At 41.3% G+C, this 18,258-nt stretch overlaps 1 protein-coding gene across 1 annotated transcript in view; it reads right to left on the reverse strand.

Annotated features, from left to right (window-relative positions):
• LOC133464730 (solute carrier organic anion transporter family member 3A1-like) overlaps positions 1-17,136 on the reverse strand; it is a 68,562-nt gene extending 51,426 nt beyond the window's left edge. Inside the window, 3 exon segments of the mRNA XM_061746883.1 lie at positions 12,411-12,911; positions 15,394-15,403; positions 16,593-17,136. Coding sequence (XP_061602867.1) covers positions 12,411-12,911; positions 15,394-15,403; positions 16,593-16,754 — 673 coding nt within the window. The 5' untranslated portion in view covers positions 16,755-17,136.
• Between the last annotated feature and the right edge of the window lie 1,122 nt (positions 17,137-18,258).

The following is an 18,258-nucleotide window of genomic DNA, read 5'->3' on the forward strand; positions in this document are numbered from 1 at the left end:
ATATCATACCTTAAAATTCCATGACATAGTAGAGCAGAAAACTGTTTTATTTGCCTTTAAAGCAGCAGAAACTGCTTCCAAACTACATTCAGGATTTGTTCCAGATAAAAGAAACTATGACCTGAGGGGGAAACTCATGTTTGAGACGACGACAGTAAGAACTGATATTAAAAAGAGATGGACATCAATTAAGGCTAGAGAAATATGGAATAGTTGTAATAACAACCTAAAAATGTGCAGTTCTATCTTCAAGTTTAAGAAAATGTTTAAAGAAAATACTGTAAATAAATATAAAACACTATAATTATAAAGTATATTATCAAAAACATTCTAGAATGTGAAATGTCAATTTTATATTTTGTCTTACTTATTTTTGTCTTCTTTATGTATTGTTTGTTTCCATGGCATAAAAGCTAATGTCTCATATTTAAGCTGATCATAAGAAAAAGGGGGTAGGCACTATAAGCTACGGCTTCAGCTACACCTTTTCGGCAAAAGAAATGTTGTTTTTTCTTTCCTTTTCATCTTGTTCTGCAAAAAGTGTGTACAAGCCGAAATAAAGATTCATAACATTCAATGACGCGATACACCGCTACAAAAAAATGGCAGAAGCTCCGGCCGACGGAGTTAGTTGTGGGCGTGGTTTCACGCAGTGGAGGCCAGACTATGTAAAACACATTTTCGTTACGTAACGACGGGAGCAGAATCTTATTGTCTCGTAGATCCACATCACACTGGACGGCTCATCCGGGCGGCTGTACAGACTCTGCAGAATCTGGTTGTTTCCTCCTTCTCTGAGTTGGCAGGATGAGGGGAGACCACTTTATAAATGTTAAAGCAAGAGAAAACCTGGTTTTCATAATAGGTCCCCTTTAAACTCGACATTTTGACTTTTTTCTCAACATTTTGACTTTTTTCTCAAAATTTCAACTTTTTTCTCAACATTTTGACTTTTTTTCTCAGCATTTTGACTTTTTTTTTCGACATTTCAACTTTTTTCTCGACATTTTGACGTTTTTCTCGAAATTCCAATTTTTTCTCGACATTTCAACTTTTTTCTCAACATTTCGACTGGTGGAGTTTTTCTGGCCAGAGTTAGTTGTGGTTTCGGATCATCCAGGCGGCTGTACAGACACTGCAGAATTTGGTTGCTTTCCTCCTTCTCTGAGTTGGCAGGCTGAGGGGAGACAACTTTATATATGTTAAAGCAAGAGAAAACCTGGTTTTCATAATAGGTTCCCTTTAATCTCGACATTTTGACTTTTTTCTCGACATTTTGACTTTTTTTCTCAACCTATCGACTTTTTTTCTTGACATTTTGACTTTTTTCTCGCCATTTTTACTTTTTTCTTGACATTTTGACTTTTTTCTCGAAATTTCAATTTTTTTCTCGTCATTTTGACTTTTTTTCCTCGACATTTCGATTTTTTTCTCGACATTTCAACTTTTTTTCTCGACATTTCGACTGGCGGAGTCGTTGTTGTTCCGGCCAGAGTTAGTTGTTAGTGGTTTCACGCATCGCTCCCGTTGTTCCGTAACTTTGGGGAGCAGAATGTTATTGGCTCGTAGATCCACATCACACTGGACGATCATCCGGGCGGCTGTACAGACACTGCAGAATCTGGTTGTTTCCTCCTTCTCTGAGTTGGCAGGCTGAGGGGAGACCACTTTATATATGTTAAAGCAAGAAAAAACCTGGTTTTCATAATAGGTCCCCTTTAAAGAGTCCATGTGGTTGTGGTTTTCACCCAACAAATATGGAATTTAAGCCTCAAAATGAGTTATCATGGCACAATATTCCTGCAACTGGAGACATTGAGATGCCATGAAGCATCTTTGTACTTGTAGATGAAATAGATGGAATAACCAGAATGCGAGGCCAGTGTTTGATGCAGCAGCAGCGTCTCTGGGGGAGCGATGCATCAGACTGATTCTGGGATCCCGGCCAGGTCCTCAAGACAAAGCGGTTCCAGCCCGCTCAAGCTGGACGGGTTCATCCGTCGTACAGTAATGTTTGTGTCACTCCGCAGATTCTCCGTCACATTTAAACCCCAGTTCTGACAAGTTCATTTCTGGACATTTAAATGTTTCTTTGCTTAGGTTCAGGGTTGTTCTCGCTCTCATTTATAAAGCCACTCTGGGTACAATTCCTTCTTATTTATCTTCTCTTTTAACATGGAAACAAGGAGGTTACAATATCCGCTCAATGGACATTTTGCATTTGGTTGTTTCCAAAAATAAGAACGGAATTTGGGAAGAAAACTTTTAGGTTTTTAGCACCAGATGCTTGGAATAAACTTCAATCCCAACTGCATTTACCAAAACTCATAACTGTGACTGAATTTAAAGCTCTGGTGAAAACAGTGGAGTTCAGACTGTCTGTATGTAAGTGTTTTAATTAATTATGTCTTTATGTAATTAATTTATTTGTTGGTTTGTTTTTTTATCTTTTAATTCTGTAACTATGTTGCTGCTATCTTGGCCGGGTCTCCCTTGTAAAAGAGACCCCCGATCTCAATGGGACTAACTTGGTTAAATAAAGGCTAAATAAAAATTAAAAATAAAGGGTCTCAGTTTTCTGAAGGAAGGAAACACATTTCCTCAAAAATCCCTTGTTCATTCAGTTCTGAGCGACTTCCCGGGTCCTGCTGCTGAGAAACATCGACGCTGCCACCACCGTACTGTCTGGAGGATGCTCTTCTGTACTGGCTTTGTGCCACATTTTTGTTTGTTTTCACTCTTTTTTGGCTGACTTTTGTATGAACTTTTGTACAATCTTTGTAGAAATGATCCAAAGAGCTCCAGACTCTGCTGTCATGGCTGTCGTGGCCTCTTTGCTCCCCCGGTAATCCACCTCCTCCTTGTGCTCTGAGTGAGTTCTGCTGCTCTACCTGTTCTTCTGGTTCTAGCAGATGTTTGGTGATTCCATATAGTTCTTTATCGTCATGATGAATTGAACGGTTCCTGTGAGGTGTAATGTTTGATATTGTATCCATGATCCAACCCTCATCGATGTTAACATGACCAGGACCAAAAAAAAAATATTGATTTTTTTCACAGCACCGTCCAGCAACCAAAACGTTGCGATTTCACATTATTCAAACGTTGCAGTTTCACATTATTCTGGCGAGATCTGAAACAACTTTGCAAACAACGAGCAAGCGAATGATTATGTACATTCACTGAGTGAATATTATGAAAGTAAAATATATATTTCTCACTAGACATGTAATCAAAACGCATTTTTATGCAGAAATTAACTCAAAATATTGATTTGTTTCACTAAAAAATGAGAAATGTCTGCCATGTTTTTTGCTGTCACGGCCAGAATCTTGAAAGTCACGTGACTTGGACGCAAAACGAATAGTCAGAAAAATGTTACAGTTATACAATTCAAGGGCTATTATTGGAACCGCTATGTTTTTGCACTTTGGACCAACGTAGGCAGGTTTTTATGTGAGACTGGGTTTCCAGGACATACCTGTCAAGTCTGCCATTTTAGACGGGAAACTACCATATTTCACCCCTCTTTTCCCACCGTTTTCCCGTTTTTCCCGTTTTTATAATATAATCATTTTTAAACTGCAAACTGAATTGTCACTACCTGGTTCTTGCGAGGTTAGTGGTGACAACGGGAACAAACTCGGAACAACAAATCAGAGAGATGGATGTAATGAGAGAGAAGATATTTCTGCTAAAAAAGAGAAGACTTCGTGTAAATATCACTAAAAATGGGATTTATAAATTTACTTTCCTAAGGAGGAGCAATATGGGGCTCAGTTACAAGTTCTGAAAGATTTGTAACTGGGATTTTAGTTTCTCTCACGGGGAAACGATGTCCGTCAGCAGCACCAGGGCGGCACCAGAGAGACGCATGAGTGAAAATGACAAATTAAAATAAAATGTAAATGTTTCACTTGAAGACAATCAATGTGTATAAAAATATTAAAAATGAATAAATGTGCTTTAATTCCCTTTTGTGTTTCATTTAGGCTCTTTTATAGGAATTACACACACAGGAAAGTCCACAGCATTTCAGTGCCAACAAAAGTCGGCTTGTCAGATTCTGAGCACATAATTGTAGTTTGTAAGTGGTTGACAGGTAGTTATTTTATATTTCTTTTAAATCGTAAAAATGTAAGATGCTGGACCTCGGGTGGGCTGGTGGAGTAAAATGTCCTGTATTTTTGAATCCCAACCTTGACAGGTTTGGACCAGGAGCCAGACGAGGCCCGGGACCTGGAGCTCAGCGGTTACTGCTGCAGCCGTAACTGTACAACGATTTGTACTTTTCTGCTTCTGTCATGTTTTCTGATATTGTATTTCCAGTTGTTGCCGTTTTGAACATCGGTGCTTTTACTTGTACGAGCTGATGGATATGAAATGGTCTGAGCGTCGCCTGTTTATGGTTTAACTAACTCTGACTCTGGTGAAAACACAACAACATCTGGTCCAAAATGTCTCCACACTGTTGCCATGACAACGTAAGACTCAGCACCCTGTTCTGATTTTTTCTCCGCCTGATTTTCATCCTCATTATTTTTAATATGTGACCTTAATCGAGCTCCTTAAGACCCTGATTTGACCCGCATGTGACGCCTTACGCAGCAAATGCATGAAAGTGCAGGAACAGGAAAACGCCGGACAGAAGAAATTCATGCTGGGAAAAATGGAAATAACAGATTTGTGCATTGACGGACTGTTTCACAACATCATGATAAGAAGGAAAATTAAATTAAGAAAGTTAAAATAATGTCACAAGCGCAATCCTTTAATCCCTTCCTTCCTCCACGTTCGTTTTTGTCTTGGTGACGAGTGTTGGACCAGCGGGAGGTCAAGGTTAGATGTTCAGACTGCAGTCTCAGTTCAGAAACTCAGGTCTGCAACAGGTTCACAAACCACATGATGAAGTTTCCCACAATCCTCTCTGTGTTTTCTGCTGTTCACACCACTAATCTGGGCCACGTTCTCCTGCAGCGGGAACGTGGTCTCAGACACGCAATTATATCCTGTTATGTCGACCTGCAGTCAGCTACGGCTGCAGCTGCTCGGACCTGGTTCTGCTCAGACCTGATTCTGCTGCAACGACTCGCTGGCGTCTGGACGAAGTTCTGCCCTCCAGAACCTCAACACTTTCATCATTACATTACAACTTTTGGTATTTTTTTGTTTATGCCCAAAAAAGGAATGTTTTGTTGGACATGAGAATAATTTGTGCCTTGTTTTTGTCTTTAAATATGTTTAAAGGTATGAAAACATTAATGTTTTCAGTTATAATTGTACGTCGGCCGACAAGGGCCAAACGCACTGCAACGGCCTAATGCGTCTCAGTTAAGGAAAACGGCTTCAAGTACAAAAACGATTCAAACTCACAAACTCAAAACGAGGTACAAAAAGAGGAAACGTGGTGCAAATGAAAAAACGTGCTGCAAAAAACAAAGACAAATGCAGCATCATCAAACGCTGCAAATAGAGAAACGATGCAAAGCACAAAACGATATAAAACAAGAAACCATCTTCAAAAGAAAAACGCTTCATAACCGGTTACCAAACCTGCAGGGGGCGCAGCTGACTGAACCACAGTGTTTACATCCATGGTTTAAACATTCAGCGGGAACAGTAATGTGATTTTTATCTGACTATATTTATATACGATGTTTATATCACTGTACAACGCTCCACATTACGAGACGTTTCTTTATTATATATTTACACCAGACGATACAATGTACTTGAAGCTGTTTTCCTTAACTGAGACGCATTAGGCCGTTGCAGTGCGTTTGGCCCTTGTCGGCCACCGTATAATTGCATACATTGTCTATATTTCATTACTTTATATACTGTCTTGGGGTTACATTTGCATAAAATGTTAAAAACCAAATTCTCAAAAATGAAAAACCGAAATAGACAGAAAATAGAAAAAATAAAAACGGAATGTGGGAAAAAATAAAACTGATTTCATCCGTCTCTGTTTTCTCCCTGGATCTGTTTGATAATTCTCACCCACGATGTTTCTGAAAGCAGTTCTATCAGCATTCTGGGAGCTGATTGGTCCTTACAGCATCATTAGCTCCAATACTTGCTGTTGAATCTCAATATAATACTAGTAGTAATATGTTGCAGAACTACAGTCATATAATTAATCTCAAACAGCTCAAAAAACAGTTTTAATAACACTAACCCAAATCAATACCGAATCGGATCGAATCAAATCTTGATAATGGATTCTGAATCTTAAGAATCGGAATTGAATCGATTCTTGACATTTGAATGGATCCCCAGCTCTATCAACACTGCAACGGGACGGCGCTCAAAGCAGTTTTGTCCTCAACCTTGTCAATGCACACTGATTAATTGGTAATCAAAGGAAGTAAATCAGCAATCAGCAGGGTGCTCTGGTGGTTCCTGGTTCAACTCCCGGCAGGATGTTCTCCCTGCCGGTGCTCCAGCCTCCAAACACACATACGACAAGTCGATTAGTGACTAAACTGCCCATTAAATTGCACGTCGGCTGTTTGTGGATGGATGGATGGATGGATGGTTCTACTTAAGGACCAGACTTGTACACAACGATAGAGAGCCGGGGCAAACAGTCGTTTCCCTTCCCAGACACTTTTCAGTAATAATCCCTTCCTAAAAGGTGAAAACACTGATTCTACACGACACACATTGATTTTTAAGGATGTTGTGTCCACATCCCATAATAGCTACAATAGGTTTAAAGCTCCTGCAATCCTGCAGATGTTGATGAGGCCGGAACAAAGCCTGGATGAATGGGACGAGTTTAGCTGAGGACGAAGACACATCAGAGGAGGAGAAGCAGAAACTACTATTATTAGATCCTGGAAACTACAGAGGAAACGAGAAGAGAAGTTTCAATCATCTTCTTTTGTAAAGCCTTAAAAATAATTTTTAAAGTGTTTTATATATATATATATATATATATATATATTTATATATATAGATAGATATATTTATATATCTATATATATATGTATATTTTTCTATACGACCTCCTTTTCCTTAATGCACGTTATGGGTTGCATCAAAGGTTTTTGCTGTCTTTCACTACCGTCATAACTAGGGGTGTAATGATACACTAATCTCACGATACGGTACGATACACGATATTGAGGTCAAGATAACGATACAATACGATATTATAGCAGTATTTTTTTAATAACCTTGCATGAGGAACATATGACATATGGAAAAAATGGTCTTTTATTTGAAAGACACAAAATACAAAACAATACTGTGTGTTTGCTTTATTGCTATAGTTTGTAATGCTTTATAACTGTTTAAGTTTTAAAGAGAAAGCCAGGCCAACCATTTTCCACAAACTGAACTAAAAGTAAATGTCAGGTTTGCATTATGCATCTTCAGTTTCATACAAGTACAAATATTTTGCCACAAACTGAATAGTTTCTCTCATGTATGACTTGACTTTTTTCTTTTCCAGAAATTTAACAACTAAAATTAAATAAATAAATAAATAAAAGTAAATAAATACATACAATTTTACATCATAAAAAAGACTGATTCATGCTCACCTTATAAGTGTAAGAGGAGATTTATTTTTGTTAAGAAGGTTATTTTTGGTAATTCAGGGTTCATTATTTTATAAATATATTCTTTATATTCTGATGTAAATCAGGGACTATAATGACACTAGTCAGTTTATCTGTAGTGATTAGTCTGTTTATCCTACTAAAAAGGTTTAATTTAATAAGGTAAGGCTTAACTCTACACCAGACTTACATAAGTAAAAGTTCAGAGCTCAAAACGGGACTAGTTTCTTTTGAGCGGAGTAAGATTGTGGTCCGCAGGTCGAGGCGCGTTACTAGTCAACAGAATAGATTCATTTTAATAACCCAATATCGCGATACAGTTTGTCACCTCCACGACTTGTATTGTGACGTTTTTGTATCACAAATTTCGTGGCACGATATATTGTTACACCCCTAGTCATAACTGAGTAGTTAGTAGCCGAGTTTCTCCTCTTACATTAAGTTTTGAGTATAATCAATGATCTTTAGCTGAAAGTCAGGTTTTCAAATGAAAAGAAGATGTTTGAGGAGAGGATCTAACTGACTGATGTGCAGACTAGGTCCATTATCGTTTATTTTCTCTACACTATGAGATCATGACTGGGGTCGTTTTCTGGCAGACTTGAAATGACGGGACTTCAGTTTTCAACTAACTTCACTTTTATTAACTAAGCCCATCGTTTCATCATGGTTAATGGTGGTACTGATCTCAGCATGCGTATTTATGGGAATTATCTGTACTTTTTAGCCTAATTTCTAACCCTAAGAGGCTGTGTCTCGCAATAAGTCATCTTTAAAATGGCCTCATGGTTAGTTGAGAGGAACCTTCACGAGTTACAACAACCCCAGGTCTATTATTAGATGGTAGGCAGTGTTCTGAGGGATCAAAATGACAGGAATCAGGGCAGTTTGGAGGGAAAATGGCTCACCTGTTTGCAGTAAAACAGCAATTAATAAAAGCACTTGGGGCAATCGCCCGCTTTAAAAATAAATCGCTATTTTAAGCCTCTGCCAAGACTCAAAAATGTCAATGCTGTGTCTTTCCAGTCCCCAGCACCTCGTCTTACATCCATACAAGCTGCCTGAATGGACCTAAACTTGAATATTTATGACAAAACAGTTATAATTAGAGGTCCTGAACTTTCACCTGGAAACTCACTGGGGCAGCATCTTCAGGACTTTGTCTTCTCGTCACACCAAAGCAGAGTTTCACCATCCGATATATTGATAAACGCGTGTTAATGAGGTCTACACCAATCCGGTCACAGATACCCCCTTTTCCACCAAACCGGTTCCAGGGCTGGTTCTGCTTTACAACTCGTTCAACTTGTGAACCAGCTGAGAACCGATTTGTTTTTCCACAGCTCGGTGCTAAGGGGAGCCACGTCATTACGTCACTGCAAACGTCAGTTACGTCGCTGCGTTGGCGTGAAAGTTGCAGCAACAACCAGGTATCTGCTCTAATAGGACTTGGTCCACGTAGCTCCTCCGTGGACACATCTCTAAAAGACAGGTTGTCTCCTCCTCAGACCCATGATGCTTTGCTGCATCCAGATGAATTTCTATCTCCAAAATGTCTCCGTCTCCCAGTCTTGGTATAGAGGGTCTGCATTGACGTCACCCTCACTGGACCAGCCCCCTTACTCGCACTGAGTGGTAAAACATCAGCAAAAATGGCTGCAACTAGTAGGGAAATGGTGGAGAAGACGGGATACCAGACAATAATGGGCTTAAATTAAAGGCAGTTGGACTTGACAGTGACCCGTACAGTTACCCCAAGAACCAGTGGTCAATGGACATTAATATTTGGCTACGAATCCAGTTTTCTGATATTTATATTTACTTCATTTCTACGCCGGAGCAAAGCTTGAAGGCTTACAAAAGTCTTGATGCTTGGTCCGACTTCAAGGCAGGATTTGTTGGCGAAATTAAAGTGATGAGGACATCGGACTTAATGATTGGACCGTTTAACGTTAGCTACCCAAAAATCCAACATTACCTGATACAAAATGGGAACCGCAAATCCACGTTTCGGTGCCTGGAATCCAGTTGTTTCTGTGAATTGCAGCGATCCATTTATCTCTCTTAAGCTTATTTTTCGGCAGTCTGTAAAACGATAACTAACGATGATTCTTGCTAAATCTATGAGTACAGTCGATCACACAACAGCTCTTTCCCATTTTAGATGTTTTCCAGTCGCAAACTGAAAGTCTACGCTGCCACTCAGTCTTTCTGCCACTCAGTCTTTCTGACACTCAGTCTTTCTGCCACTTAGTGGGCGAAACCCGCTGTGAAGTCGCATTTGTGACGTCATGTGCATTCCCTCCATTGCCGTTGGTCTTAACAACTCCGCCCCTTCCACTTACGTAAGCGGTTCTTTCCTCTTGGCCCAGCAAAGAGCTCTCGGTGAAGGCGGACGCTTTTCTGCTCCTCTCCCTTCTTATCTGCCCTGCTACTGCTTTTGTCCTGTCTTGTCCTCAGAGCCTCTCTTTTTCACTCCTCCGAAATTCTACAATCATGGAATTGATTAACTGGTCTCTCAGCACAATAGACCAAATTTTTGCGACGAGAAGTCAGGGGGTAAGGGAGCCCTCTTGCCCCAATGGGACATTTTTTGCTGGATACACAATGGATTCCTGGAAACATTGGAAGCCGTTGTGTTTGGCGATCCTGTCTGTCGAGGACCTTGAAGATGCCTTCATAATTGGATTTATGATAGCAGGATTTCTTCTAATTGGAGTGGGGGGATTCCTCGTATATCGACAAACACGTAAGCCGTCGAATGCTGTTCTGGCCCTTTCTGAGCTACCCGACGTTGCTGAGGGGAGAAGCACGGCGACCAACACTCAGACTTTAACGTTGAGAGAGCAAAATCGCAAGCTGGATGTGATTCTTGAACAGAATCGCAGGCTGGCAGCGGTCTTTGATCTCATTGGCAAGATGGATAAGACGTTGGAGAAGTTGGAAGCTCGGCTTGGCGGGAATTGATCACAAATTCGTCTGTTAAAGGCAGACGGAAAATGACTGAGTCTGTCTGTTCTTTGCAATATAATTGTTGATTCTATAATCTGGCCTTGACAGGGCGGTTTGGCTGATCGCTGTAGTCACAATCTCCCTGGTGGAATGAAAACAAGTGGCTCTGCCACCACTAGCCCTCCCCTCTCTCAGGAACATCTGTGGACCTGTTTCAGAACTGTACCGAGCCACCTGATAACATCAAGGACATTGGCTGAGGAGCAGCTCTGAGCAAAGTTCATGGACTTACCGCTTACACACACACAATGATAAATACACCCTCCTTATAGTCAACGCCTTCCTCGGCCCCCCTCGTATCAGCCCCCCCAACACAGTCAACAGGTTTGAGAGCCGCGCCAATGGCTGCGGTGCTCACTTGGGGAACTTTGCCGGGATCCTCCCCGCCCCTAGAACCACCCCCCCCACACACATGTGCAAGTCTTGTGATGATGATGTTAAATTGTTATGTTGCTTTCTGTGCTGAGGTGGTTTTTTTGCACTTTCACACTGTGTATTTATACACAGGGTGAAGATGCCTTTTTTTTCCCTCCCCCATCCCCAATGTCATCCTTTCTCTGATCTGATTTAAGCACCAGTTGACTCATGTCTCATGCTGTTATTTGTTTTGTCTGTTGTCTTGATGGGTTGTACTGGTCCAAATTCCACGGTGCTGGGACGCCAGCCCAGTGACAATAAAGGCTTTCTGATTCTGATTCTGATTCTGCTACCTTGGAACCGGTTTCAGTTCTTTGTCCGTGGAAACAGAAAGCTCGGTTCCAGACTCAGCACTGGCCCAGAACCAGAACCAGAACCAGCCCTGGAAACGGTTTGGTGGAAAAGGGAAGAGACAGGATCCACCGGAGCGTCACAGGTCTGAAACGTGAGCTCTGCATGAGTGTAACTTCTAAACAATCTGAGTAATTAAAAAGCATACCGAAGGTCACATGTTTTTAATTCTCTCTGCTTCCTGCACTCCAGAACATACGTTACATCCCCAGGCTTCATCTTTCCACTCATGTGTGGAAATATGGCTGCAATTATATCCCTCACTCAGCTCGTGAGAAAAACACACTAAGTGTGTTTTCCAAAACGTGATGACGGTGCTGTTAGTGATGGAAACATCCTAATGAATGCAGTTTATTGGTTTAGTGGCGCCGACCCGTCTGAGGAGTCGGTGCTGAAGTTTCACCCCCTGAGCAACTTCAGGAATATAATTCATGCCCAAAAAGGAATGTTTTGTTGGACATGAGAATAACTGGTGCCATGTTTTTGCCTTTAAATATGTTTTATGGTATGAAAGTTCTCAGTTATAATTGCATAAATTGTCTCTATTTCATTACTTTATATACTGTCTTGGGGTTACATTTGCATAAAATGCTAAAAACCAAATTCTCAAAAATTAAAATCCGAAATAGACCGAAAATTGAAAAAATAAAAACGGAATGTGTTAAAAAAACGATTTCATCCGTCTCTGTTTGCTGCCCTGGATCTGTTTGGTAATTCTGACCCACAATGTTTCTGTTTCAGTTCTATCAGCATTCTGGGAGCTGATTGGTCCTTACAGCATCATTAGCTGCAATACTTGCTGTTGAATCTCAATATAATACTAGTATTAATATGTTGCATAACTACAGTCATATAATTCATGCAACAGCTCAAAAAACAGTTTTAATAACACTAACCCAAATCAATATCGGATCGAATCAAATCTTGATAATCAATCCTGAATCTTAAGAGTCGGAGCTGAAGTTTTACCCCCTGAGCGACTTCAGGAATATCAGAAACACCCGCGATCGTCGATCGTCCCGTACGACGCTCCTCTACAGGAGCGCCCTCACCACTTACCTATATACAATGAAGAGTCCTTCTTGTGGACATGGTCGTCAATGTAAGACACTCCCAGAGGCTGGACAGGTGTGGCTCCAATGCCAAGCAGAACCTGTGCTCCAATCAGCAGAAGGTACATCATGTTGGTGTTGGCTCGGTTGCCGCAGTTAAACCCAGAGTCTTGATTTTCTGACCTGGATTTGTTGGAGCAGATGTCCCTGCCATCTTCGGCGTGCCATGAGTCCCCTTCCTCATACTCGTACTGATGAGTCAGGAACTCTGGCAGGGCCGAGAGCAGTGCTCCCAGCGCCATGACGATGCCGCCGCAGCCGATCAGCCGCGGCCGGTGGGCCTTGGCCCCGAAGTAGCTGACGAACAGGATGAGCGCCAGGTTGCCGATTTCAAAGCTGCTGGCGATGACGCCCACGTCTGCGCTCTGGAGGTTGAAGCGTCTCTCCAAAGTGGTCAGAACGCTCACCTGGTGGTAAAAAGAGACACGGAGAGGTTAGAAATGTGGCCCTGGGGCATCGTGGAGACGGTTCACAGTGAACTCGCTCGGTTCTGAGTTTCTGTCCTATTGATCGGACTTAACGTCCCCAAGTTTGGCGTTAACTTAACGTTTCTGAGAAAAGATGTTCATGCAGATGTTTTAATGACATACATACACTAGGAATGGGTGATATTTTACCGTTCACGATAAACCGTCCTAAAAATTCCCCACAGTAAGAATTTGTCATCTCGTGGTAAAAACGATAAATTCCCGTTGATGACGTTTTTGTGTAAAGACGGATTTAAGGAAGGAAGGAAGGAAGGAAGGAAGGAAGGAAGGAAGGAAGGAAGGAAGGAAGGAAGGAAGGAAGGAAGGAAGGAAGGAAGGAAGGAAGGAAGGACGGAAGGAAGGAAGGAAGGAAGGAAGGAAGGAAGGAAGGAAGGAAGGAAGGAAAGAAAGAAAGAAAGAAAGAAAGAAAGAAAGAAAGAAAGAAAGAAAGAAAGAAAGAAAGAAAGAAAGAAAGAAAGAAAGAAAGAAAGAAAGAAAGAAAGAAAGAAAGATAGATAGATAGATAGATAGATAGATAGATAGATAGATAGATACATTCTCGTTGATGACATTTTTGTGTAACAAACATGGCGGATCTGAGTCATTCCAGTTTTGCAGTACAGGTGTAACTCATTTAATTGGTTTTTATCAATTCAATGTAATTGGTGTAGTTTAGTATTTAGTATCTTTTAGAGCAGTGATTTGGCTCCAAAGACTGAATGTGGTGATAGATTTATAGTTACAAAGGTGGAGTTGAATTGATATTTTTTTTATCGTCATTTTTATCGTTATCGGGATAAATGCCAGAAATGATCGTGATACATTTTTTTAGTCCATACCGCCCAGCCCTAGTACACACACACGCACGCACGCACGCACGCACGCACGCGCGCGCACGCACGCACGCACGCACGCACGCACGCACGCACGCACGCACACACACACACACACACACACATCCAGGACAAGATGGCTGAGGGGAAATGTTTGTTACGACTTATTTTTCACATGCATGAAGCCCTGGTCCACAGAGAGAGGGAAGTGTGGGTTTAAGCCCAAATACGTCGAAAAATAATTCTAATTATAACACTAATAATTAACATATAACACAACTATGCCTTCCTTATGAAAATAAGATGGATGATATATGTCATTCTTTCTATTTCTGCTCTGTTCGCTAAACTAAGACTAACAATTATTATTAGTTTTAACATAATCAGAAACAAAAATGCATGTTACAATTAGAAAAAGATCAATAAAGAACTGCGTCGCATCCTACACACATATATCTCATTTACTAGCACATAAAAGATTGATTACCACAAAGCTTTGATAGAAAAGAGGCGGGAGTGAATATTGATTGTGATTGATTAAACATCATTTGGTTGGAGGGCCGGCCTTTGGGAAGCTCAATACTACAGGTTCTAAGTTGATTAAAAAGACGTATATTACATTAAGGACAGGAGGAAATGCTAAGAAGTTAGTTGGGTTATGCTTTTATCGGACGTCTGAATATAAGTCAACAAAGCTACAAAACTAGTGAAACGCCATTTTATGAGGAAGCAAACTATATACATATATATATATATATATATATATATATATATATATATATATATATATATATATATACAACAAATCAAATCTACTTCTGACATCTTGTTGAAGGAGATTAAACTGCAGATCTGATTACAAGTTCAATTATTTTAACAAGAACAGACATTTTGAGCCTGATTTAGTCAATTTAATTCAATCTACTGACATTTATATCAGTTTTGCTGAAATCAGGTTTCACAATAAGGAAAAGGGGAATATTATCTGAATGCTTTGCAAAGAAATTAGCTGATAAAAGAGATGGTAGACGATGTTTTTACGAGTGCCTGCAACAGTGAAATGACTGAAAGGTGAACGTGAGTATCACCGTTCATCATGTGACGACTCTGCCGGCTAAACCTGCAGCCTGGCCTTCATATGTTGTTGTTTTTGTGTTTTTTTTTCCTAGACCAATCAAATTCCCCATATGGCACCAGCACTTTCCTACTGCAGCAACCCCCCCACCCTCCCCAGAAACAGAGACACAGCAGTGGGTCCTGCAAAACCTGCTCAGAAACAGCTCAGAGACGAGTCAACGTTCCTCCAGACCCCAGCGGTTACTAGTCTGACGGGATGTGATGGATCTCTCAGACCCGACCCGAGTCCCTGCAGCTTCTGGGAGACTATCTTCCTCTCTGACAGGCCAAACGCTGGACTAACAGATGCTGAAGCCCAGATGTGGAGCCCAGCTGCTGCTCTAACTGTGAAAACGCAGAAACCGTTCTGGTCACTCACACCTTTAAGGAGGTATTTTAGATCAATCTTACTTAAAGGGGGACCTTTAACAGACAGCAATACAATGATATTAATAAAATATGCATCCCTGCTTTATCATATTAGTATAACTGTACACCAGACTGTTAGTTTAACAGTCTGTGAACTTAAAAAACCTTCAAAAAAAATGGCTTTGATCCGTTAATTAAAGCAGGCCACATTAACATGTAATGGCTTGAGGGTTTACAGCAGCACATAACATCTGCAGATGTTCCCACATCAGACTTTAGACACACCGAGAGTACGATGACACTCAAACAGGCTCGGAATCTTATCTTTTTCACGCCTTTGAGGTTCTGAACGCGATTTTTTTGCTGTTTTTAGTGAATACAGATGCTCCGTTCTGCCAGTCATCAGAGGATATTAGTGCTGAGCTGCGCTGCCACAGGAACTGGGTGTTGGGCAGTCAGCCTTTTCCTATCCAGCAGAACACTATACCCATACAACTATCTCTTTATTCCTTCTCTAAAATCACAAAACAGTGGTTACTTGATAATCAAACATGCTGTCATAATCTGGTATAGGGCTCAGGTTATTGTTTTTACTACCTGTTTGTGGTTTTGTGTGAGCTAATTTGTTTGTGTGCTCTTGTTCTTCATTTATGTCATTATTCTGAATTATGTCATGGTTTTACTAATTGTTTGTACTCTGCGCTCTAGTGTTTTAGTGTGTTCTCCTTTAATGTTTTTTATATATGCCATCAACCTGCCAGGGACTGCAGATGTAAATCAGCCTGTATGGCTAAAAATCTGGCACATTTACATGATGGACTCAAGTGCTCGTGTCAATTAATGTGCGTTGTCCCTTTTTAAATAAATAAATAAATGAAATGAAATGAAATAAGGAGGAAGAGGCTGCTGTCTCCGTGTTGTGGAGAAGATCACGTCATCTCCTCCAGGCCCCACTGAACCGCACCGGTGTCGGAGGCCTCCTGCATTATTTACCGAGGCGTGTGTGTGTGTGTGTGCGTGTGTGTGTGTGTCTGCACACTGCAGCAGGTTGGATGAACCCCCAGACCCGCGTTACGGAGCCTGTGGACATCATCCACCCGAGCAGCGTGGCCGTGACGCGGTCATTGTCATGGAGATGATGGCGCAGAGGCCTGATGGATGATGGATGCTGCGCAGCGGCTTATCAATCAGCCCGAGCTGGAGGAGGATGCTGATGCTGATGCTGATGCTGTGATGTTGTGATGCTGATGCTGTGATGATGTGCACGGCAACAACACGACCGCATCAGCTGCTGAAGGGCGCTGCGTGTCACCCAGGGGTGCGGGTGGCCCACAAAACACTCACCAGATACGCGCCCACGGTGCCCTGTGCCAGCATGAGCGCGCATTCCGACACCAGGAAGATCTTGATGTTGGAAAAACACGAGGTCTTCTTCTGGTTGTCATCCTCCTGCTCCGGGTCGTCGCTGCTGATGGGTTCTGCGCAGATCCGGTTTTTCACCTGCATCCTCCTCCTTCTTCAGGCTCCGCTGGGGCTGGACGGCGTGAAAAGAGACGGGTCCGGGCCGAAGCGGATCATCTGGGTGGGTTTTGGTGCTGGTGCTGGTGATGGTTCTGGTTCTGGTTCTGGTGATCAGCTGCTCAGCTGGGGGAGGAGGATGCGCCGCCGTCCACGCAGCATCACGCACCGGCCGTCCCGGTCCGCTCCCTGCAGATCACACACATCCCAGATCACGCGTGGATGATGGTGGTGATGGTGACGGCTCCTCGACACAACCACGCAGGATAATTTCACGGTGTCGTGTCTCGCACATCCGGGATGTTTCTTCCCCTCCCGCCCGGATACACCGGCTCGTCTCAGTCTCAGTCTCAGTCCGGTTCCGAGATGCAGCTCTGCAGCCTGTAAATGGCGCTGTAACGCTCCTCCTCTCCTCTCTCTCTCTCTCTGTGTCTCTGTCTCTCTCTCTCTCCCCCTTTCTCTCTATCTCTCTCCTCCTCTCTCTCTTTCTCTCTCCCTGTCTCTCTCTCTCCTCTCCTCTCTCTCTCTGTCTCTCTCCTCCTCTCTCTCTTTCTCTCTCTCTCTGAGTCTCTCTCTCCTTCATCATGATGACCATATCATTCTGATCACCACACCTCTTATAATATCTACTCCTATAATAACTATATAACTCCTATAATAACTATATAACTCCTATAATAACTACATAACTCCTATAATAACTACATAACTCCTATAATAACTACATAACTCCTATAATAACTACATAACTCCTATAATAACTACATAACCCCTATAATAACTACATAACTCCTATAATAACTACATAACTCCTATAATAACTACATAACTCCTATAATAACTAAATGACTCCTATAATAACTCTATAACTCCTAAAATAACTACATAACTCCTATAATAACTACGTACCTCCTATAATAATTACATAACTCCTATAATAACTACATAACTCCTATAATAATTACATAACTCCTATAATAACTACATAACTCCTATAATAACTACATAACTCCTATAATAATTACATAACTCCTATAATAACTACAAACCCCTATAATAATTACATAACTCCTATAATAACTACATAACTCCTATAATAACTAAATAACTCCTATAATAACTAGATAACTCCTATAATAATTACATAACTCCTACAGTATAATAACTATACATACTGTAACTCTTATATTAACTATTAACTTATATTAACTGTATTTTTTAACATGCATGTTCGAAATAAAATCTTCAAATGATCCCAAATCAAATCAAATCAAGAATGATGGCTTGCATAAAACCCCTCCAACACATCCCCGTGTTTCTGTTCAGGGTCGCAGGGACCTGCTGGAGTCTGTCCAAGGTCTCTTCAGGCAGAACACACTCAGGTCAGCCATCTGTTACTCTAATCTAAAATATAAAGTTCACATTCAGTTTGACCCAACACAGTCATGTATTAGGGCCATTTGAAGGGAGACAAAGGTGGAGCAGTTGGTTA

This window comes from Cololabis saira, chromosome 2 (genome assembly GCF_033807715.1).
Source record: "Cololabis saira isolate AMF1-May2022 chromosome 2, fColSai1.1, whole genome shotgun sequence".
Lineage (NCBI taxonomy): Eukaryota > Metazoa > Chordata > Actinopteri > Beloniformes > Belonidae > Cololabis > Cololabis saira.